This window comes from Camelina sativa, chromosome 1 (genome assembly GCF_000633955.1).
Source record: "Camelina sativa cultivar DH55 chromosome 1, Cs, whole genome shotgun sequence".
Classification (NCBI taxonomy): Eukaryota; Viridiplantae; Streptophyta; class Magnoliopsida; order Brassicales; family Brassicaceae; genus Camelina; species Camelina sativa.
The window spans coordinates 1,714,364-1,736,649 of NC_025685.1; the positions used below are offsets into that span (position 1 = coordinate 1,714,364).

Here is a 22,286-nt window from a genome sequence, read left to right on the forward strand (position 1 = left end):
TTTTTTTTTTTTTTTTTTTTTTTTTTTTTTTTTTTTTTTTTTTTTTTTTTTTTGTCAAACACGAATGATCGTTTCAAAATTGAATTATTTTACCAGAATGTTTATGAAGACTAAAGCTGGAATCAGTTCAGGAAGCAAATTCATTTCCTGTTCATTCCCATATCAGAAAGGAATTAAATTAATAATATCCTGTATAAATATTATTAATTGGATTGTGTAATATTTAAACTGTTATTACAATCTAATTAAGGGTAATATTATTAGACCTGTAACGTGAAGCTAACCCCAATAAGCAAGGACCCGATGGATATTCCTACAGCAGAAGCCTACAATAATGTTTACAAGTACATAAAAAGTTAATTACACGAAACATATATATTACAGTAATAATTATTGTACAATGGTATGTATATACTAATTAAGTTATTTAACTGTGTCTTTCTAACCAATAGGAGTGGTCGTCTTCCCCATTTATCCACAAGTATCATACCAATCTAAGCTTTTGGGATCTAGAGAGAGTAAAAAAAAAAATCATAAACGGTATAATCAAATATAGATTTGAGAAAATTAATGTAAAGGTACGCACCACGAAGACACCAAATATCATTGACCCAAGTCTCTCTGAAAAACCTGTTTAAAAGATGCAAAAACATGCATATATATTGCCGATGATAATCATAAACAAAATACTAATACGACTTTAAAAATTCTAACCAGCTTTTCTAAATACGGCATTTGAGTAAAATGTGATACCGCTAGCTCCAGATAATTGTTGTATCAACATTAGACCGATTCCAATCTGCATTTGTAAATAAAATTAAAAGGTATAGTTATGTAAATAAATCATTACTTCCATCAACTGTAGAATCATAGTATATAAATAGCTTTTTCACTCTGAACTTCTCTATATATGTTAGCATACCACAAGAGTTCGTCTGTACTTCTTCTGAAACATGTCACAGAAACTGGACTTTGAATCTTCTTCAAGCATTTTTGTCATAACCTATAGTATATAATAAAAAATATATATAATTATGAGTACTGCATAAAGAAGATATACTGATAATTTAATTTGATAACAGATACCTGAATTTCAGCGGATTCACCTGAAACATCAGTGTCTTTTCCTCTAAGTCGATGCAAAGAACTTTCTACTTCTTTGCCTGAACCGACTTTAGCCTGAAATATATATATATATATATATATATATATATATTATATATAATGATTGAAGTAAAACTTATATATACTTATGTCAAATTTTATATCTATATTAAATGTATAAGAAAATAAAATACTAACCAACCATCTTGGAGACTCCGGTATAAAGTATATACCGATCAGTTGAATGAAACATGGAAGAGCACCTGGACCAGAACTTAAGTAAAACCAATTTGTATATATAGTACAGTATATGTCTTTAATAGAATACTGAAATAAACAAAAGTTAAGTATTATTGGAAAAATAAAATAATGGAATGAATGTCTTACGACGCTATAATTCGTTACCTATAATAGCCAGTATCCGCCAATTAATTACAGTCCCAAAAAAATATACCAGTGAGAGTTCAATGTTTAGAAGAAGCTACAAAGCCAAAAATGGTACTGGTTGGCTACAATAGAAATGAAAAAAACAAGCGTTGATGGTAATAGACTGAACTTCTTACTTCTTACCTGGGTTGAAGAAGTAAATGCACCGCGAACATGTTTTGGTGTGATTTCCGCAATGTAGACAGGGACCTTGTGTTTGAATTAATATGATAATATTTGTTTTGAGAAATGTGAAATAAGATAGAAGTTATATAAAATATATAGGAAAAACGTCTTTTTCATACCAGGACAATTACGATATGTTAAATTCATACATCAGACTATTGACTGTGCTTAAACATACATTAGTTTTAAAATATCTGAATTTCATACATGAACTTTTGATTTTTTGTCTAAATATACATAAACTTTCGATTTTGTGCCTAAATATACATAAACGTGTTTAATGAGTAATTATGTTAGTTTTTCCGTTAATTCACTATGACGTGGAATCCACGTGTACAGAAATATTGAAACTACGTCGGTTTTGGGTTATGTTGGAAGATTAAAAATTGAAGCAAATCGACTAAGGCTACCATCAAACCTAAGACCTTCAACATACAAAGGAAAGTTATATACCATTGAGCTACATAAGCTATTGTTACAATTACAACGAATATCTATATATAATAATAATAATAGTGGTTCAACTTCTTCTCTCTAACCCCACATTTTCGTGAACCTGCCTCTCTTCCTTCTCTGTTTTCCGGCGAGTTTCTCCTGATGAGTACAGGTTTCCTTCGGTTATTAAAGCCTGTGCGAAGATTGGAGAATTGGTTTATGAACAAATGCTGGAGATGGATTTTGAATCGGATTTGTATGTAGGTAATGCACTTGTGGATATGTATGCCATAATGGGATTTTTGGGTAGAGATTTTGTGTCTTGGAACAGTTTGATTTCTGGGTATAGTTCCCATGGTTACTACGAGGAAGAAGATGTGGGGTTAGATTGAAGAAGATGAACCGCCATTGTTATTTATATATATATATATATATATATATATATATATATATATATATTTGTTGAATTGACAACAAAAGCTTCTGTAGCTTAGTGGTATTTAACTTTCTTCTGTATGTAAAAGGTCTTGGGTTTGATAGTAGCCTTAATCGATTTGCTTCAGTTTTTTATTTTCCAACATAACCCAAAATGACGTCGTTTCAATATTTCTGTACATGTGGATTCCACGTCATAGTGACTAAACGGAAATACTAACAGTATGTATATTTAGACAAAAAATTAAAAATTCATGTATGAAATTCAAATATTTTAAAACTAATATTTGTTTAAGCACAGTCAATAGTCTGATGTATGAATTCAACATATTGTAATTGTCTAGGTATGAAAAAGACGTTTTTCCAAAATATATAATGTAGTATACAAATAAATTATAATTACCACGTAGCTAATCAAGCCAACTCCTATGCCCAAGGAAATTCTTCCCAAGTCCAACCAGAAGACATTCTTTTTTGTTTCCACAAAATTCAAAAATCTATGATTAGATATTTTGACGTATTTATTTATTTATATAGAAATCAGTTATAAGTGTTTTAGGTATTTCCACCTTTGCGAAAGCAATGGAGAGCCAGCCAAAAATGCAGAACAAATCACATGTCCACAATGTCTTTAATTGTTAACCACAAACACACGCACACACAAGAAATTAGAGAAAGAAAGAATATAAATTAGAATCTAGCTAGCTAGTGCTACGAAAATTACTTTCTTAGCTAGTACCAAAAATAAACAACAGCATAGTTCAATGTACTATGATTACTCACTCGTCTTCTGCCGAGGATCATTGACAATTGACCGCTGAACAAGGCACCCACCGCACCTCCCAAGTTCAGGAAAGAACCAAACGCTGAAAACTGCACAAAAAAAATAAAAATAATAGTAATAATCTTTATAAACAATAACCCTTTTTCAAAAGAATTTGTCAAAACTCAAAAGTACCATATTCGATAACTAGAATAATCGAACAAATTTACTAATATAAATTTAAAACATTAATTAGCTATATACTTTATTGAAAGCAGTCTTTTTTTTTGTTTGTGTGAACCAAAGCAGCTACGTATACATCACATTTCCAATGTAACTTACGTATGACAGTTGCAGCATCTCCCTAAAAGTGTGTGTACAGGTGTCTCTCAAAAGATATTTCCTAGCAAGTTTTCTGTACTCATAACTTTATACCACAATAAATAGTAATACTAACAATTATTAAGTATACAGAAGAACCACAGTTTCTCTACTACGATTTCTTTATATAGACGAGCCTTATGTGTTAGGGTCTGATGGTTTATACGGAGAGTAATAATCACTAATCAGGCAAGAAAATTTACAATCAGCTGATGTTTCATACAATAATTATGAACTGTGTGCAACTGTGCATTGCATGCATGATTAATTGGGCATTAAATAAGCCGTGATAAAAATAATTAAAAAAGATAAATACTTGTGCCATAGAAAGATCTAACTCCTTCATCATTGCGGTCTCAGCGCCTGAAGTATAACCATTCTAAAAACCCGATATGTTAAATCAGTCTGATTAATTAAGAAGACATTACATGCAATGCAATAAGATTAATTCATCAATAAAATAAAATAAAATAAAATATATTAAGAGTAAAGATTGAAAATTAAGAAACTCACAGCACATCCATAGCTGAAGGAACTACAGACGGCGACAAAAGTGCTGAAGATAACACAAGTTGTGATACGAGGATTATCTCTGTCGTTTTGATGCCGAAGAAGAAGTCCTTCCTCCATCACCACTCTTAATCTCTCTTCTCTTTCAGTTTCTCTCCCAAGAACAGCAAGAAATCTTCTTGATTTGATATAATAAACAGAGGATGATTAGAGAGAGAGAGAGAGAGGAGAGAGTGTTTTAATTTACGTCTGTGGTTCAAACACTTCTTTATTTATTAAAACACGATTTCGAATTTCTATTTTTTTTTTCTTCAACCAATTATTATTATCTTGAGAGCTAGGTAGCGAGATGTAACATCAAAATTATTGAAGAAGAAGAAAAAGACCGATCAGGATACTTTGCAACATAGGACGGACACCTCAATGCCAAATAAATTTATAACTACAGGGGTAAAAACAAAACAAAAATGGCTAGGCCCAAAAAACAAAAGAATCGTACAACTTGTATTGAGCACGTATAATGAGCCAAGTTCACTTGGGATACATTCAAAGTTGTCATTATTATCTTACGATTCACAAAGAGACAACCCCTAACTCGAAATTGTTGAAAAATAGTACATGTACATCCTTTGAAAACCGAAAAAATAAAAGAAATACTACTGTCTATATATTTAAGAGCAGATGAGATTGCATAATCAGCGATAAACTCGGCTTTTAATGTACCAGCTACTGTACCGGTTGTTATTTAATGAAAACAATCTTGAGAGAGAAGATAAAACGCAGCGTTTTTATAAAGTTTGTAAACTTTTTTACCCATGATCTGAAACACGACAAAACGATCAACCAAAACATATATACTACCGTTCTACGCAAATCCGTTTTAGAAACTGTCGAATCTGTGTAACAAAGATATGCCCCATATTATACGTTCTTCCATTGATTTGTATTTTTATTATCTGTCAGATATATATGCCCCATGTACCAAAAATCTGGTGGATACTGAATGTAAAGTAAATAAGTGTAAAAAAAAAAAACAAAAAACAACAACTAGAGCATCGCATATCCGAAATAAAAGAGTAGGGTGATTATATATTTCCGAGAAATAGAGAACAATTTACAAATGGGCATGTATCCTAGTTGTGAGACATTCATTTGTTGTCCAAATACTAAGATAAGCCATTGTTTTGGCAAAGGTATAATAGTATATATTAATATATATAACACTATCAAGAATATGCGAATAAATTTTATATATTTTTTTCATAAACAATATATTAATAATATATTACAACGTAAATGTGTATTTAGTTTGTCCCGGTAAGGGAAGCTTGTAACTCTTCCAGTGATTTTCCTTTCGTTTCCGGTACGACCATCCAAATAAATATCAATGACAGTCCTCCCACAGCCGCGAATATATAAAACGTTCCTATTTAAATTATAAATAATCAACAAAACAATACGCAAAGTCAGCTTATTGAATTTAATCAAACAAAACCTGAATCTAATAGATATATTTTCTAAATAAGCATCTTTCATTTCTAAAACTGTCAAAATTTCGAAAACGATTTTTAAAACATGTATTTCTAGTTGTATTTTTACCTTACGTATTTATTCTTATTTTTTATGTGTGGTTAAGTGTTTTTTTTTTTAAGCGACTCTTAAATATTTGTAAGAACTTAACTAAAATCATTATATATAGAGAGAGAATAAGGACCTGGTGCGCTCCATTCGAACATGAAGTTGAAAGCGTAACTCACGAACCACCCACTAGTCCATGAAGTTAACGCTACGATCGTCCCTGCTGAAACTTTTATGTTTATCGGAAAGATCTGCAACAAAAATTAAAAAACAGAAACACAATAAAACCTTTTTTTTCATAAGTAGCTAAACTATTTTATTTTTATTCTACTCTTTATTATACTATAAGATTTCAAAAGAAAAGTTGTTTACCTCAGACATAATGACCCAAGGTAACCCTCCTATACCGATTGCACTAAATCCGAAGTAGACCTAACAAGATTTCATTTAAGATTTGTGATACGAGTTAATACCACAGAAAAATACAAATGTAAAAAGTTATGAATAAGAAAATGAATGATCGTTGATTAAAAAAAAAGCTATAATTTTACCAGAATGTTTACGAAGACGAAAACTCCAGTCAATTCAGGAAGCACATTCATTTGCTGTATTAGAAACAACAATCATAAAGAATTAAAAATCATATTATTAGGTGAGGTATTTTACATTATACGTGTTGATAGTGATCTCATATTAGTCCAATTAATATATACTTAAAACACTATATAACAATGACCTCTTAACAAGCAAAAAAGAAAGAAAAAAAAACCTGTAACGTGAAGCTAACTCCAATAAGCAAGGACCCGATGGACATTCCAACAGCAGAAGCCTACAATAATGCTTATCAAAGATTATATTAATAAATGATTATACTGTCCTGTGCTACAATAATGTTTATCAAAGATTATTTTTCTAACCAATAGGAGTGGTCGTCTTCCCCATCTATCCACAAAAATAAGACCAACCAAAGACTTTGGGATCTACAAAGAGTAAAAGACAACAATCAGTAAAGGTATAATCGAAATAGATTTGAGAAAAATGATTTCAATAAAGAAAATACAATTATAAAATACGCACCACGAACACACCAAATATCATTGATCCAAGTCTCTCAGGAAAGCCTGTTAAAAGAAGCAAAATGCATATTAATATCGATGATTATTATATATTGCTGGTAATAATCATATAGTATATAAATACTAGTCTAAGACTTTGAAACAAAATTCTAACCAGATTTTCTAAATATGGCATTTGAATAATATGTGATGCCGCTAGCTCCACATAGTTGTTGTATCAACATTAGACCAATTCCAACCTGTTTGTTTTTAATATAGAAACCGAATCGTTACTTTCATCAAACGTAAAATGATTAGCTTTTTAACCTTATTGCGCCAATACATGTTACCGTACCACAAGAGTTCGTCTATACTTCTTCTGAAACATGTCACAGAAACTGGACTTTGAATCTTCTTCAAGCATTTTTGTCATAACCTGAACAAAACATAGCAAGCGTATAAAACACTATTACTATCTTTTTTTTTTTTGGGGAAAAAATAACCTCAATTACTTATAAAGAAATTAGACTAAAAATTTAACAAAAAAAAAGATAGAAATTATACAAATAATAAATAAAAGCTAATGTTTGTTAACAAAAAAAAAAATACCTGAATTTCAGCGGATTCACCTGAAACATCAAAGTCTTTCCCTCTAAGTCGATGCAAAGAACTTTCTACTTCTTTGCTTGAACCGACTTTAGCCTGAAAAAAAAAACAATAAAAGTTTTTTTTTTTTAATGATTGAAGTACAAACTATAAATACTTACGTCAAAACTCATAGTCGAAATTCAATATATTAAAGAAAAAAACCAACCAGCCATCTCGGAGATTCCGGTATATAGTATATTCCGATCACTTGAAGGACGCATGGAAGAGCAGCTGAACCGGGTAATGGAGATAAATACAATCGACATTATGTACATGAATATTGAATAAATAAAAAATAAAAAACTAACATGTTTGAAAAACTATACTCGTGTTTTCAATTTGAGATATTACGTTACCTATAATAGCCATTACCCGCCAATTAATTACAGTCCCAAAGAAATAAATCAGGGAAACTCCACTGTTTTGAAGAAGCTATTAAACCAAAAATAAAATAAAAATTGGTTGTTACAATTAAAAGAAAAAAAAACTAACGTTGTATAAAAGAAAAAGATACTAGTATAAAATAATAGAGTTACCTGATTTGAAGCAGTGAATGCACCACGAACATGTTTTGGAGTGATTTCCGCAATATATACAGGGACCTTCGTTTGGGATATTAAAATGGTTGTTTTCAACTTTTCAGTGATGTGTCCAAAATAAAAATACTACTAGATTATGACCGGAGCAAGTTTTTTTTTTAATTTTTTTAATGTACTATTTTAATATTATTTTTGGTAATGTATTCTTTTATTAATTTTATTGATAATTTGTAGTATACGGCACAACAACTTTTTAATACAATCTTAATTAAATCAGTTTGATTCTACATATTCTATATTGGTGATGTTGAAATAGTAAATTAAGGATTTAACCTTTATTGAGGTATTATGTAATATCATATAACTCGTCATGTAATATAACTTGTTTGTATTATTTTGAAAATTTAATATGTTTGTATTTTCAAAATTTTAAATTTTTTATTAAGTTTAGATATATCAGTTATAAATTATAAACTTCTTAAAATTCTATAATTTATTATATACGGTAAATTTACGATATATGCATGTTGAACACACACTTTTTCTATTAATTGAGTAATATATGTTAGTTTGAAAAAATTCAAATCACAATATATGCAGGAAACAATATCTATTTTTTATATTAATTGAGTAATATATGTTCGTTTTAAAAAATTCAAATCACAATATATGCAGGAAACAATATAAATTTTTATCAACTTTATGTATTATATGATGATGCATTATATTTAAATTTTAAAATAAAAAAAGATGCTAGGAGAATAATTTTTTTTAAATATGGAATAAATCTTCTAAATATCTATATTAATTCTAGAATATTATATATATGGAATATTTAAAGTATTTTAATTTTGTTTGGTTATAAGGATAGTAGAGAGAGTTAACTAAACTTGTTTAGATATGAATATAAGCATTAAATGATATTAAATGTAAAAACTTTCCAAAATTAATTTTTGAACAAAAATTGCTGTAAAAATACTAATATATTGATGCTAGTAGATGAAATAACAAAAGCTAAAGTAAATAGAGTAAGTAGTAATTACCACGTAGCTAATCAAGCCCACTCCAATGCCCAAGGAAATTCTTCCCAAGTCCAGCCAGAAGACATTCTTTTTGTTTCCCACATAGTATAATTCAAATCTATTAATTAGATATTTTAAGAACCAAGTTATTAGTATTTAATAAGGGTTTTTATTTCGGATTTATTATACCTTTGCGAAGGCAATGGCGAGCCAGCCAAAAATGCAGAAAAAATCGCAGGTCCACAAAGTCTATAATCGCATCCAAAAAAAAAAGAATATAAATTAGAATCTTTTTTTTTTTTGGTTCAAAAAATTAGAAGAATCTCATACTACGTACTACTAAACACATTTTCAAATAAAAGATTAACATAGTGCATAATTAAATAATTCATTATATGAAAATTAGGGTAAAAACGGTAATGTACTCGTCTTCTGCCGAGGATGACTGCCAATTGACCGCTGAACAAGGCGCCGACCGCACCTCCCACGTTGATGAAGGAACCAAACGCTGCAAACTGTGGGAAACAAATAACAAACAAACAAATTGAGAGTCAAGCACACTTAATTATGTTAGTCATATTTTAAATGCTAATTTTGTTTTGTCTCTATTAAATATTATTATTACAAACACTACATATATATTTAATCACTTGTTTAATTAGATTGTTTATTTCTTAGGTAAGTAAGCGCTCGTGTATTCTTTTGATTAGTTTAAATATCATATGAAATTTGTCAGAAAGCTAGTACCATATTCGATACCTAAAATAATAACGAGATTACTAATATAATTTTAAAATACAGCTATATACTTAATTTTTAACTATATTCATTTTTTTAAATATTAAGTTACGTATCACATATGCATCTCTCAAAGTCGTTTGTGTACAGAACAGAGATGTCTCTCAGTAGTCAAATGTATTTCCCAACAAAGTTTCTATACTCTTAAGTCAAAACTATGAACCACAATTTACTACTACTATTTTCAGTTGCGAAAGCGAGTTATTATTATTTATCAGTGATCAGTGATGTCTTTATACGTAACTGCATACAGATATTATCAATTTCATTATCTTCGTACCAACCTGGCTTGTTGGGTGAGGGTCTCATAGTTTAGAACTCCATACAAAGAAAAAAAATTACAAGCAGCTGATGTTTTAATTCAACAAGTAATTATGCATTTTGAGCATGATTAATTGGGTATTACTACAATATAGTGATAAAAGCTACAAAGGAAAAACAAAAAAAATCGATACTTGTTTATTTTTTGGGGTATCAATGTTAACTGTTAAGTAAAAGATTCGTACCTGTGCCATAGAAAGGTCTAACTCCTTCATGATAGCAGTCTCAGCGCCTGAAGTATAACCAGCCTAACAACGTCCAAGAAATTACAGGAATAACAAAAAATCCATCAAAGAAAAGGAAATCGAGAGTAATTAATTAAAGAGAGAAATTAAGAAACTCACAGCACATCCATAGCTGAAGGAACTACAAACAGCGACAAAAGTGCTGAGAATCACACAAGCTGTTACATGACGATCATCTCTGTCGTTCTGGTGAGGAAGAAGAAGCCCTTCCTCCATGCCTCTGTTCTCCTCCTCCTCCACCACCATTCTTACGATTTTGTTCTCTTTCCAAAGATCTCCCCCCTAGAAAGAAACAAGAATATATCTTCTTGATTTTGATATTGGAGAGAGAGAGAGAGAGAGAGAGAGAGAGAGAGAGAGAGAGATGAGAGGGAGGGAGAGACAGAGAGTTTACTTGTAAGGTTTAATCACTTCATAATTTGGACAAGTGGGCTTGATATATAGAATTGGGATCTTGAATATAGTATTAACTTACCTTCCAATAATTTCGAGTTTGGTCGTTCCTTTGTACTAAGATAATAATGACAACTTTCTTAAGTGAATTTGGCTCATTATCTGTGCTGGATACAAGTTGCACGTTCTTTTTTCTTTGTATTAGTTCTAATAGTTTATGTATTTTTTTTGTATAGGTAATTAATATTTTGATTAAAGTTATGTAATAAGAATATTATTTATTTCATAATTTAACTTATTAGTATACCTTTAAAACATGGTTGAAGACTATCCAAATTACTCAAGTCCAACGTGTTACACATTCATGTCAGGAGCGTTACAAAATTAGAAATAAATACATGTACTTGTAAATAAAGGCTACCAAAATTGACCAGAATATGACATATCCGCTGTACTTGCTTATGTACCGTTCATTAAATTGACAGTTCTATTTTTCAAAAAATTTAATACTCAAATTATTTTACGAACATCCCTAATATTTTTTTAAATGAGCGTTGTTTAAAAAATAAGTTGAAAAAGAGGGTTGTTTATTAAATAATAAATATATGCACGTATATTCTAAAAAGGAAAAAAACTCTATGAGACTATGACAGTACAAAATTATATAAAAAAAGACCAAGATATCCGTTAAATTTGGTTACCGTTTATGAAGATAGATTTACAGTTATGTTTTTACCTTTTTTGTTTCACTATACAAACATATTCACATAATAAATAAATCCCCAATAGTTTTTTTTTTAAAACTAGTGTTATTTAAAAACTTGTTTGTCAACTTGATGATACGCATATATTAATCAACGGAGAGTATTTTTTAAAACATATAGAAATAGACATGCCGAAAGTTACTGGATAAATTCTTTTTTTTTTTTTTTTTGAGGTAAAGGAATATTTGTGCCTTAAGTATCTTTTTTTGATCCGGAGAATATTAGTTCCTAGAACTCTTTTTAAACAAAGAATGGTTTACAAATGAACATGTCATTGTGATTATTTTATATTTTTATTATTTTTGATATCGGTGAAGACTATATATGTATGAGAGTTAGTTGAGAAAACGAAGACTCTAAAGTAGAAAACTTGAAACGGGAGATATATTAACTAACTCGCTAAATTATAGGTAAAGCCAAGCATAGTGATAGTGTAACGTGTTTCTGTTTCCAACATGCTGATGATGATGCTGCTGCTGGTAAAACAAATAACAACATCACTTTATTTTGCGTCATCATACGGTATTATATCATTCTTCATATCATTGATATGAATGAATTTTTTTCTTTTTTTCTTGTGGGTGTTTGAACATGAATGATTGATTGTTGAATATGGTGGAGAGTCAGATAAGTATCAAAGCATTGGTGGGAACAAGTGAGACCCCACCCCATCCCACCAAATCCAATGCCCATCCCAGTATCCCATATGTCTAATCACACGTTATTTTTGATCGCTCTCAGTAGCAATTAATAGTGTTGATATATAGGATTGTCAATTTGTGTACCACACTACCACTACCACCCATACTCATTCGTTGTAAATATTGGCTCCTTTTGCGGTCCTTCATAATCATTAACGAGTAAGTACCAATTGAGTCGAAAAACTCGGTTTTGTATATGCATTCATGAATCTTCTCTTTCAGGACCACTTATTGTATACTTAGAAGATTTGAATTTCCCATAAGAAGAATATATACATGAAGTCTTCCAAAACGAAGCCCGTTCCAAACAGCAATCAGATGGTTTTTAATCTTTTTAGCTAAGGCTTGTTCATCAACGTAATGATTAATTTTGAGATTAAAGAAAAGGTCTGAAAGGAATCATTAAAAAAAAAAAAAGTGAAAAGGACAAGAAATATATCCATTTCCACTATCCAAAATTTGCCAAGCTATTAAAAGTTTATTGTTGGTGTTTTCCAAACGCAACCTTTTATACCAATACTTTTATTGAACAAGACATGTTAGATACGTTGTAACTCAAAAATTTTCCTTTTGTGGCCGTAATAGTGACATACATATCTTTCTTACAACTGGACTTGATGACTAAATCATTAATCGAGAAAAATCTCATTCTTTCGTTGTCTCTCTTCTTTCATCGTATTTTTGATGGAAATCTTTTTGTATCCTACATAAAGACATTATTATATCTGAAATTTTAATACTAAACTCTTTTACATGATATGTGTTTTTTTCTTAAGGCCTCACAAAAAAATTGGCAAATGAAGGCAAGGCCACGTGCACATATTTTCTGATCTTTAACCAAATCATTAGTAGTTTTTTTTTTTAAAAAGAGATGACATCTGAAACTGAGGAATCAAAACCCTAATACATATTGGGAATGGGATTGGTTTACAAATGGCACTCAACAGGCTCCGAAGCATATATTTCTGTAGATACTCCTAGATATCAGATTGTGGAGTCTATATGTAGTTGTAAATGATCAATGAATAACACACCGAAATTCTCTCAACGATCTGATTCTCTTTACCTAATCTTCGCCACCATAAAACAAAACAAAACAAAACAGAAAACGTTTCGTTTCTAGCTCTCTCTCAAAACCCTAATCAATGGACAAAGCGTCGGTAAAGGTTACGGCACCGCTAACTAGGATGCGTCGCGTAAGCGTAACGGCACCGGTAACGGGAAAGAAATCGAGTCTTCCATGGAAGAACACGTACGGGTGTTTGGAGGAGAAGTTCCAGATCTTGAAGTCTCTTCACGCCGTCCTTGTCAAACAGTTTACGCAGAAGAGATCAGTTCAGGACGATTCGCTAGAACAGGTGAGTGATGAGAATTTCGGGTTGAAGATTGAATTGGGTCCGGTTTTTGATCTTATTGAATCCCGGGTTAGAGAGATAGGTGTTGAATTAGAGAGGTTGATGAGAGAGAAGAGTGATGGGGAGAGCGAGATTAGGGTTTTGAGAGGGGAAAGAAATGAGCTTATGGGTAAGGTTGAGATGGAGACGGAAGAGGTTAGGAAGGTCTGTGATGAGAGGGACTTAATCAAGAACCGGTTTGATTTGCAGAGTGAGGAAGCGAATCGGTTGAAGGAGTGTGTTGTTCGGTTGGAGGAGAAAGAATCTGATTTGGAGACTGTGATTGGGAAATTGAAATCTGAAAACGATAAATTGGTGAAGGAGAGGGAGATGAGAGAAGTGTTGATCGAAGTGGTAAACAAGGACAAGATTGGTCGGGAGGCAAAGCTTTTTGAGCTGAATCAAAAGGCTGATGAGCTAGCGCACACTGTTGCTGTGCTGCAAAAGGATTGTGATTCTCAAACCAAAATTAATGAAAAGCTTAGCTGCAAAGTTGGTCAGCTAAGCAATTCCCTTGCGCAAGTTGAGCTCAAGAGAGAAGAAGCTGATAAAGCACTTGTTGAGGAGAAGAGGCATGTAGAGGATCTTCAGGCAATGGTTTTAAAATCAAAGAAGACGGCTGAAACAACAGCTACAGAGGAGATTGAGGGCGAGAGTTTGCTCACAGCACAGAATATTTTGGAGAGTCAATGTGAATCATTGAAGATCGTAAAGGCTATATTCGAAGAGGATCGCGTACGGCTCGAAGAAGCTATGGGTGCTCTGAAAACAAAAGTAGAAGTCGCTGGAATGGAGCAGAGCGCAACTTGGCGATGCTAAAGAGAAGTGCATCTGTGTTGTGTGAATTACCGAGCCGAGAAAATGGACTGACTGGCGAGCAACAGAAGCGAGAAATTGGAACAGAATCCTATGCGGTGGAGCTAGAGTCGATGGAGAAAGCCTTCAGAAACAAAGTTTACATCATTGAGGAAATGAAGAAAGAAAAGGAAGTGGCACGCAAAATGCAGAACTTGTTGATTCTTCTTTCAGTACAACTTTGCCATTTTCGGTGTTGCGTCGCGTGGACACACTTGAAATAAAACAAAAGCAACCGAGGGTTTCTTTTTTGTTTCCTTCTTTTTAAACTTTTGTCCATCAATACATTGAATTGGCTCTGTTTTAAGTAGCCTCCTTTCTTTCTTTAACACCGCCTTTACAAACTCAGAAACCTCAGCCAACCATGATGACGTTATGGAAATGATTCTTATTAGGCAAGAAGTAAAAAACCCAATCGTAGCTTGTCTCTCTAAAATGCGTAAGCAAGCTTAACCTCTTGACCCGCATTCTTGAGTCCCTCTCGAATCAAATCCAAAGACGCGACAACCACAAGAAAGCGTGAAGAAGCTGAGATTGTCTTACGTTAATTGATTACGCCGTAAACGTACACAAAGTACAATAAACCTAGGTTACATTCACAATAAGTATAACCGGAAGCCCAATGTGGACAACAGAGATCATGAAGCAAGTCAACGGAAGAGAGGGCACACAAGAAAGAAACCGAACTTTTGGACTCTCGTTATACTAATCATCCTTGTAAACCGTTAGTGGTTTGTTTGGCTTGTTCAATAATAATATACACTCTTGAGAAAGAAACGAACAATATCGACTTGTTCGACGCCATTTTGACATTATCAAATCTTGTTCCACCCAATTACAAAAACTCTCCACATTCCTTTAAATCTGTATTTTAATAATAAAAGCATATAAAACTTTAATTTATCAGGTGTAATGGAGCAGACGTGGATAATATTATAATTACTTAATCATACAATTTCGTAAATCTGTTTATGATATTGGAATCTTTCGTTGTAGTTGTTGTTTAATCTCTCTCTACTTACTTTACTGTAAAAAAAAAAAAAAAAAAACAGAAATAAAATACAAATTTTACAAAACACACTTTGTTATTTTACTTTAGGCTTAAAAATATTACGTACATATAATATAATTTAGTTAACAAAAAAAACAGAAAAGAAATTGAAAGTGTCTCTCTTGTTTGGTTTTGGGGTGGTGGGGGTGCTTAAGCTTGAGCAAGAAGGTAATGCAAACGAACCACTAACACATATTACCCATAATCTAATATCTGGAGGATGAAGAAGATGAACGATTCTACTTGACAATCCAATTTTGAGTTTTGGCAAATTTCTCTCAGATTCCGAGGAGGAAGAAAAAAAAAAACCAAACCCTAAGAAAAATTGTGTATCTCTCTCTCTCTCTCAGATTCGATGAGTCCGGAGAATAAATTGCTACCGAAGAGGATCATCCTTGTACGGCACGGTGAATCGGAAGGGAATCTAGACACAGCGGCATACACAACGACTCCGGATCACAAGATCCAGTTAACCGATTCCGGTTTGCTTCAGGCTCAGGAAGCTGGAGCTCGTCTCCACGCCTTGATTTCCTCCAATCCTTCTTCCCCCGAGTGGCGTGTCTACTTCTACGTTTCTCCTTACGATCGTACCCGATCTACGCTCCGTGAGATCGGACGCTCCTTCTCCCGTCGCCGTGTGATTGGTGTTCGCGAGGAATGTCGGATTAGGGAACAGGATTTTGGGAATTTCCAGGTTAAAGAGCGTATGAGAGCCACCAAAAAGGTCAGAGAACGATTTGGCCGCTTTTTCTATCGCTTCCCGGAAGGTGAATCCGCCGCCGACGTCTTCGATCGCGTCTCCAGTATGTTTTCCCTTCCTTCCATATTTTCTGATCTGTGGTGATTGATTAGTTTAGCTAAGCTGGATTCAGAATTCAGATCCTGGCCTGTGAAAGTGGCAAATGAATATTTTGGTTGAGTAACAGAACAATTACTATAAACCAAATCGATCTCACAACCTTTAGATTGATTGAATTGGTTGCTTGATGTTATGTTTCTGATCACATCTTTAGATTGTTACATTCAGTTGTCATGAAGTCTCTGATCCATTCTGTTATATTTTGCTGAAACTCTGTTTTGCGGTTTTGAAGTTGTGGTCTTGAATAAAATTAGAGGCTTGGCAAAAGCATATATAGCTCACCTCATTGCTGCTGTCGTTTTGTCTTCTCTTTGCTTTTGTGTGAATGAACTCAAGATTCGATATTTTTGCGTTTTCTTTGACAGGTTTCCTAGAGTCTCTATGGAGAGACATCGACATGAACAGACTACACATCAATCCGAGTCATGAGCTGAACTTTGTGATTGTCTCCCACGGCTTAACATCGCGCGTGTTTCTGATGAAATGGTTCAAGTGGACCGTGGAACAATTTGAGGGACTAAACAATCCCGGGAACAGCGAGATCAGAGTTATGGAATTAGGACAGGGAGGTGATTATAGCTTGGCGATTCATCACACAGAGGAAGAGTTGACGGCCTGGGGATTGTCACCAGAGATGATTGCAGATCAGAAATGGCGGGTTAACGCACATAAAGGCGAATGGAAAGATGATTGTAAGTGGTATTTTGGTGATTTCTTCGATCATATGACAGATTCGGATCAAGAGTGCGAGGCTGAGCCCACTGAAGAAGAAGAAGATGAAGTAGAGGGGAAAAGAGTAAATCTGCTAACGAGTTCAGAATATAACAATGAGGCAGAGTTATACAATGGAAAGTGCTGCTGATAATTTTACAGAACAAAAGGATACATGAGAAGAGACCATTAACTACAGAATTTGGACAAAAATTGGATTTTGATAAAGCTCTCTGATTTCTTAGTTGGTGGAAAAGTGTGTACAAACTTGTATCTGGTCTATAGATACACATCTTTATAACACCCATTACATGAAAGTTTGAAGATTCATTTTCTTGTGTCAAAGCACTTGTCTTTGTGAAAGAAAGTTACAAAAAAAATGTTCCCTTTATATGTTGGCTAAGAAATCTTGAATTATTGGAAATGATCCATTTAATCAGTTTTTATTATGTCTGCATAAGGAAAATGATAATGGTAAATTTCTCAGTTACATTGCTATAGATTTTGAGACGACACCGTCTCAGAGTATTTACCGGTGAGAATGTGTAGCGTAACAAACCGGTTTGCAGCTTCAGTGTAGTGAATGCCGTCCCAGCTAACATATTTAGAGCTATCAATGCAAGGTTTGGCGGTTTTTATTGTACCATTTGATGTTGCTGTCTCACCGCAACCAACCTGATCATCGAAGTTCAGTGGCGGTCCTCCCGTTCCACAGCATACCATTATCGAATGATCAAAACCTATTATCAGACCAGAAAAGGTTTCAAACAGTGAACTAATACTTTCTAATCAGAAGAGTGAACTAATAATAATACGTGTACCGTATTTGGAATGATTCAGAATGAGGTCGGATTTGATCGAGAAGATATCTACGTATGTGAAATGGGAACCGGGATATAGTTGAGGTAGTTTTTTGAAAAGACCATTAAGCTGCAAATTGAAAAGCTGAGCAGCTTGGTTATGGTCACTGACACAACCAAACTCATCAAGCTTTGATTTGTCTTTCCCAAATAGTGACACAACTTGAGCCAAACACCCAAGTGGCCCTGTGTTGTGTATCCAAAAATTTCTTGCTCCTTCTGCATATAATCTCTATATATATATATATTAAAAAAAATCAGTAAACAAAGTTTAATAAGAGTGGTAATACTTATATGACTTGGTTTAGGTACTTAAACCTATTTCTCATATAAAATTCAAATACTCTCAATTCTCAAATTACTTGCACACAAATTAAATCATCTTATTTTGAATAACTGATATATATCTCTCCATACATTTTTCAATCCGAAAACATTTGATTATTCATGTTTTTATTTATTTATTATTCATGTTACAAATGTAACAAATCGTATAATATCGTTTCATCTAATATATTGTTGTTTTCAAACTTAGTGACAACTAACCTGATCTAATAATTTTCGCCAGCTGAACTAAGTATGTTTTAATTAAACAAAGGAAAAGATTCATGCAAAAACACTGACCGTTATTCCATCTTGAAATATATCCAAGATTGTAGGAATCAGAGCAAGAACTTGATCAAATGTCTTGGAGTAAAATGCTCCGGCAAGATCATTTTGTCCGATGTCAAACATATATAATCCATTTTTGAAATAATATTCGGACGGTAAGTATTTTTCGAGCTCTTCATCTGAAAAACAAAAGATCAAATTAATGAAATAGAGAAACTGATCCAGGAGATGTTGGATGCACACATCATTCGCCCTAGCGTGAGTCTCTACTCCAGTCCGGTGCTATTAGTGAAGAAAAAAGATGGAGGATGGAGGTTTTGCGTGGACTACAGGGCATTGAACACGGTGACGGTTCCATATCGGTACCCTATTCCTGTGATTGAAGAACTTCTAGATGAGCTTAATGGTGCAGTGGTCTTTTCCAAGCTGGATCTCAAGTCGGGGTATCACCAGATACGGGTCAGGAGTAGTGATGTGGCCAAGACAGCCTTCAAGACGCACCAAGGACACTATGAATTCTTGGTGATGCCTTTCGGCCTTACCAATGCTCCATCCACCTTCCAGAGTGTGATGAACGACCTGTTTAGACCCTATCTCCGCAGGTTCGTGCTGGTATTTTTTGATGATATCCTAGTATACAGCCCAAGCCTCGAGGAGCATCTGCAACACTTGGAAATTGTTCTTCGGCTACTTCAACAAAACCAGTTCTATGCCAACCTTAAGAAATGTTCGTTTGGACAGACCAAGGTAGCATATTTGGGTCCTCGGTACTAAAGGTCTTCAACTAAAGTCTAAATTGTTGATGATTAAAATTTTGGTATAATATGATCTTTATTTACCTTGATGTATCAGTTGAATGACTTTGGACTTAAAGGTGATGAATTGAGAGACTTGAACACCAAAACCAAAGGGGCTATACGATGCAGCATTTGCCTTCTGAATCGTTGACCCAGCCGCTGCAAAATTGCAGCCTCTCCGGTAACTTTGTCGGCTTATCGAATCTAAATAAGGTCTCAAATAGGGCCGATCAATTGCTTCCACTACAAAAACATAAAAGCCCATTCAAAAACTTGTCATGTTAATTAATTTATCATTCATAAGTAAGACTCCATATATACCACCACCTCACAATGGGTAAGTTACATGAGCGTGAAAACAGCGTTATATCAAAAGTCATGTTTTTCAGTCGACTAGTTTGTTGTAATTCTTGCAACACTTCTAGTAAAAAAAAATATATATATATATATATATATATATATATAGAAACGATGAATGATGAGATTACGTAGAAAATCGACGATGAGACGTCCATTACAAAATCTTCCGGAAGATGGAGGTTTGAAGTAGGTTTGTCCATAGGAAGGCTGGAGAAGGAATCCAAGACCGGATGTGAGTTCTCCGGTGTCAGAGTTAGAGTCTCCGAAGTTGAAAACCGCCGGAAAATTATGAGAAATCGGAAAAGAACCGGCGAGATGAGGCAGAGTATGAGAGATGGCTACAAATAGTGATAATGTAAGAAAAAGGTTTTCCATGGCTGCTTAGTCAATTTATTTTTGGTCTTCTCATTAAATCATACAAATACACATTTATATATATATAAACTGCATACATTTGTATCCATAGATAATTAAAAAAAAAATGTAAAATACGTCATATATATCTTTGTATGTATACGTGCGTGAGTGTAGTAATTATTGAAAGTGGGAATGTATTTTGGTTGGAAATATGAAAAGAAACAAAATGATCAAAGTCCTCTCGTGACAATCTTTTGTTTTTTTATACAAGGAATCACACATCAGTTTGATAAGGCTCGATATATTAAAATTAACGGTCTTAATTAGACTTAGAACCATTATGAGTAGAGATTATCAACGTACGGGTGGTTTTATGGTCTGAAGATAAGATAAGTGTCTGCAAATGATCTTGACTTGGATCTTAAGTCTTTATGATTGTGTATACTACTGACTTTGCATTAAAAGTATTTATTTTATCACCCATTAGACCAAACTATTTCATGCGTGTCTGCGTGAGCAAACGTGAAAGGCTTATGGTTTCCTATCCCCTTTTGAATTTTGTTTATATATATATATATATATTTTATTATATCAAAAGATCAAACGTGATACTTATATATATATATATAATTTTTTTTTCTTTAACAACAAATATAAAAAGAGCCAATTGGGAGAGGAATCATTTACATAAGTATCAACATGCGATTATAATTTTTTAAAATAAAAAGTCGAAGATAAATTTTATATATATAATAAGATTGCATAACAATTTATATTAAAAAAAAAAAAAACAGAAAAGAAAAGGGAATGCAGTGTCTAAAATATATATATGATAGAAAATTTCTGATGTCAAAATCACTATTCTTAATCTGGAACTGTTGTATCAATGTGGTGAATAGATCCAGGCATTAATTAATTAAGCTCTCATAGTTAAAGAGGTAATTTGCATATAGGTGCGTGTCGTTTAGGTTTGGCCCAATAAGGCCTGGTAAGCCCAGTATCCTTTTTTTACTGTTTTAGGTTCTCTACCAAAAATCTCGCCGGGGCTTCGCCATATCGTGTCCAGATAATCGGAATTTTTGAAAAGGCAATGTAACGATGAGGAAACCACCAACAGTTACAGTGGGGATGACGAATTCCGATTATTCAACCACGATTCCCTATCTATACTATTAAATTGGGATCTCTTACGTTATTTTCAAGCGCTTCTATTCTATTTTAGTGGCAACACAAAGTTGGTAGGAGTATCTTTTTTTCTTACTAAATTCCAAGCAACATTATACAAAAAAAAGATTAAAAAAAAAAATAATTGAGATGCGTGCAAGGTTTCTGTCCAAATTCTTGTCGTTATTATCTTTTTGGGAGGTTATGGTGGTGTTGTTATATTGACACACTTTACACTTCACTAGTTCACTTACTTTAGTGGTATTATTAATAACTAAACTTGTAATCACAGAGACCAGAGTTGAGAGTTCCGCTTTGGTTTGATCACCGTCTTCAATGACAGAACCAGAGGTGATTCACTCATGGTCTGCACCAAGATCTCTCAGCACCAGCCTCATGTACTCCTTTTCTCAGGTATCTTCCCAACTCTTTTTTTTTTCTATTTTCTTGACAATTTATTTATCTAAGAATATGAATGTTAGCTCTAAAGTTTATGATCATCCAAAAACATGAGATCCCTAGAAACAGTCACTGTGGAAACGCTTTGGTCTTCTTTTGGAATTTGATGTTGTGTCCATATTTTCAGAGAGATGATACTGAAGTTGTCGATGAGCCATTATATGCAGCTTTTCTTAAAGCTACAGGTTTTGATAGGCCATACAGAGACGATGTTCTCTCCAAGATGGTATGTCTCTCTATATTTAGTACCTGATTCGCATTTAGCCTTACTAGTCTTTCTTTGAGTAAACCAAGTTTAATTTTCAGCCTTGTAATTGAAATAGGAGTGCAATGGAGATAAAGTTGTGAAAGATGTCATATATGGATCAGGATCAAAGAAGTACCGGTATTGTAAGGTGAAAACACTGTTTGAAAAACTTCAAGAATCATATTTTCACACAGTCTTTGTTGTCAATTGTCTAAAAGATAGTCTATTGTTCTGTTTTTTTTTTTTTTTTTTTTTT

General features: G+C 33.1%; 5 protein-coding genes and 1 pseudogene across 10 annotated transcripts in view; 3 read left to right on the forward strand and 3 right to left on the reverse strand.

The window, feature by feature from the left end:
* LOC104709246 (sugar transporter ERD6-like 10) overlaps positions 1–4,627 on the reverse strand; it is a 5,755-nt gene extending 1,128 nt beyond the window's left edge. Inside the window, exons 1-15 of one of the 5 annotated variants that reach the window (XM_019244461.1) lie at positions 4,244–4,627; positions 4,047–4,109; positions 3,370–3,459; positions 3,156–3,215; positions 2,990–3,055; positions 1,675–1,740; positions 1,510–1,585; positions 1,303–1,367; positions 1,087–1,179; positions 923–1,003; positions 715–799; positions 587–630; positions 447–494; positions 267–326; positions 94–147 (exon numbers count right to left, since the gene is read on the reverse strand). In XM_019244461.1, the coding sequence (XP_019100006.1) occupies positions 94–147; positions 267–326; positions 447–494; positions 587–630; positions 715–799; positions 923–1,003; positions 1,087–1,179; positions 1,303–1,367; positions 1,510–1,585; positions 1,675–1,740; positions 2,990–3,055; positions 3,156–3,215; positions 3,370–3,459; positions 4,047–4,109; positions 4,244–4,360 (1,068 nt within the window). In that variant the 5' untranslated portion in view covers positions 4,361–4,627. Of the gene's footprint in view, positions 1–93; positions 148–266; positions 327–446; positions 495–586; positions 631–714; positions 800–922; positions 1,004–1,086; positions 1,180–1,302; positions 1,368–1,509; positions 1,586–1,674; positions 1,741–2,989; positions 3,056–3,155; positions 3,216–3,369; positions 3,460–3,691 lie in introns of all 5 variants that reach the window. The other 4 variants (XM_019244469.1, XM_019244462.1, XM_019244465.1 and 1 more) reach the window with 4 other exon arrangements.
* Positions 5,408–10,819, reverse strand: LOC104709332 (sugar transporter ERD6-like 11). Its single transcript, XM_010425988.2, has 18 exons — positions 10,546–10,819; positions 10,387–10,449; positions 9,508–9,597; positions 9,272–9,331; positions 9,104–9,169; positions 8,058–8,123; positions 7,878–7,953; positions 7,688–7,752; positions 7,483–7,575; positions 7,229–7,309; positions 7,049–7,133; positions 6,896–6,939; positions 6,736–6,798; positions 6,588–6,647; positions 6,370–6,423; positions 6,191–6,250; positions 5,955–6,069; positions 5,408–5,666 (listed from the first exon to the last, which is right to left on the reverse strand). The coding sequence occupies exons 1-18, from the start codon at positions 10,690–10,692 to the stop codon at positions 5,545–5,547; spliced, it is 1,410 nt and encodes a 469-aa protein (XP_010424290.1). The 5' UTR covers positions 10,693–10,819; the 3' UTR covers positions 5,408–5,544.
* Positions 13,073–14,863, forward strand: LOC104709412 (annotated as a pseudogene).
* Positions 15,683–17,613, forward strand: LOC104709565 (phosphoglycerate mutase-like protein AT74). 2 transcript variants are annotated; one of them, XM_019244492.1, is made up of 3 exons: positions 15,683–15,772; positions 15,955–16,407; positions 16,829–17,613. In XM_019244492.1, exons 2-3 carry the CDS (start codon positions 15,960–15,962, stop codon positions 17,323–17,325), a joined length of 945 nt encoding a protein of 314 aa, XP_019100037.1. In that variant the 5' UTR covers positions 15,683–15,772; positions 15,955–15,959; the 3' UTR covers positions 17,326–17,613. The 2 variants fall into 2 exon arrangements, with proteins under 2 accessions (XP_019100037.1, XP_010424476.1); XM_010426174.2 differs by having other exon boundaries at positions 15,683–16,407.
* LOC104709492 (GDSL esterase/lipase At3g05180-like) lies at positions 17,570–20,232 on the reverse strand. The gene is made up of 5 exons (XM_010426111.1): positions 19,932–20,232; positions 19,486–19,686; positions 18,659–18,825; positions 17,996–18,266; positions 17,570–17,914 (listed from the first exon to the last, which is right to left on the reverse strand). Exons 1-5 carry the CDS (start codon positions 20,176–20,178, stop codon positions 17,670–17,672), a joined length of 1,131 nt encoding a protein of 376 aa, XP_010424413.1. The 5' UTR covers positions 20,179–20,232; the 3' UTR covers positions 17,570–17,669.
* Positions 21,557–22,286, forward strand: part of LOC104709637 (branched-chain-amino-acid aminotransferase-like protein 1) — a 4,158-nt gene continuing 3,428 nt past the window's right edge. Inside the window, exons 1-4 of the mRNA XM_010426233.2 lie at positions 21,557–21,738; positions 21,911–22,009; positions 22,107–22,178; positions 22,253–22,286. The exon at positions 22,253–22,286 is cut by the window's right edge and continues 89 nt beyond it. Coding sequence (XP_010424535.1) covers positions 21,661–21,738; positions 21,911–22,009; positions 22,107–22,178; positions 22,253–22,286 — 283 coding nt within the window. The 5' untranslated portion in view covers positions 21,557–21,660. The remainder of the gene's footprint in view (positions 21,739–21,910; positions 22,010–22,106; positions 22,179–22,252) is intronic.

Excerpts from the sequence above, each read along its gene's own strand:
- LOC104709332 (XM_010425988.2), bottom strand. The coding sequence starts at position 10,692 with ATGGTGGTGGAGGAGGAGGAGAACAGAGGCATGGAGGAAGGGCTTCTT. Across the intron at positions 9,332-9,507 it reads TCATCCTCGGCAGAAGACGA|ACTTTGTGGACCTGCGATTT; the intron begins GTACATTACCGT and ends ATGCGATTATAG. Across the intron at positions 8,124-9,103 it reads TGGGCTTGATTAGCTACGTG|GTCCCTGTATATATTGCGGA; the intron begins GTAATTACTACT and ends TCCCAAACGAAG.
- LOC104709565 (XM_010426174.2), top strand. The coding sequence starts at position 15,960 with ATGAGTCCGGAGAATAAATTGCTACCGAAGAGGATCATCCTTGTACGG. Across the intron at positions 16,408-16,828 it reads CGTCTTCGATCGCGTCTCCA|GTTTCCTAGAGTCTCTATGG; the intron begins GTATGTTTTCCC and ends TTTCTTTGACAG.
- LOC104709492 (XM_010426111.1), bottom strand. The coding sequence starts at position 20,178 with ATGGAAAACCTTTTTCTTACATTATCACTATTTGTAGCCATCTCTCAT. Across the intron at positions 19,687-19,931 it reads TCTCATCGTCGATTTTCTAC|TGGAAGCAATTGATCGGCCC; the intron begins GTAATCTCATCA and ends ATGTTTTTGTAG. Across the intron at positions 17,915-17,995 it reads TCTGAATCATTCCAAATACG|GTTTTGATCATTCGATAATG; the intron begins GTACACGTATTA and ends GTCTGATAATAG.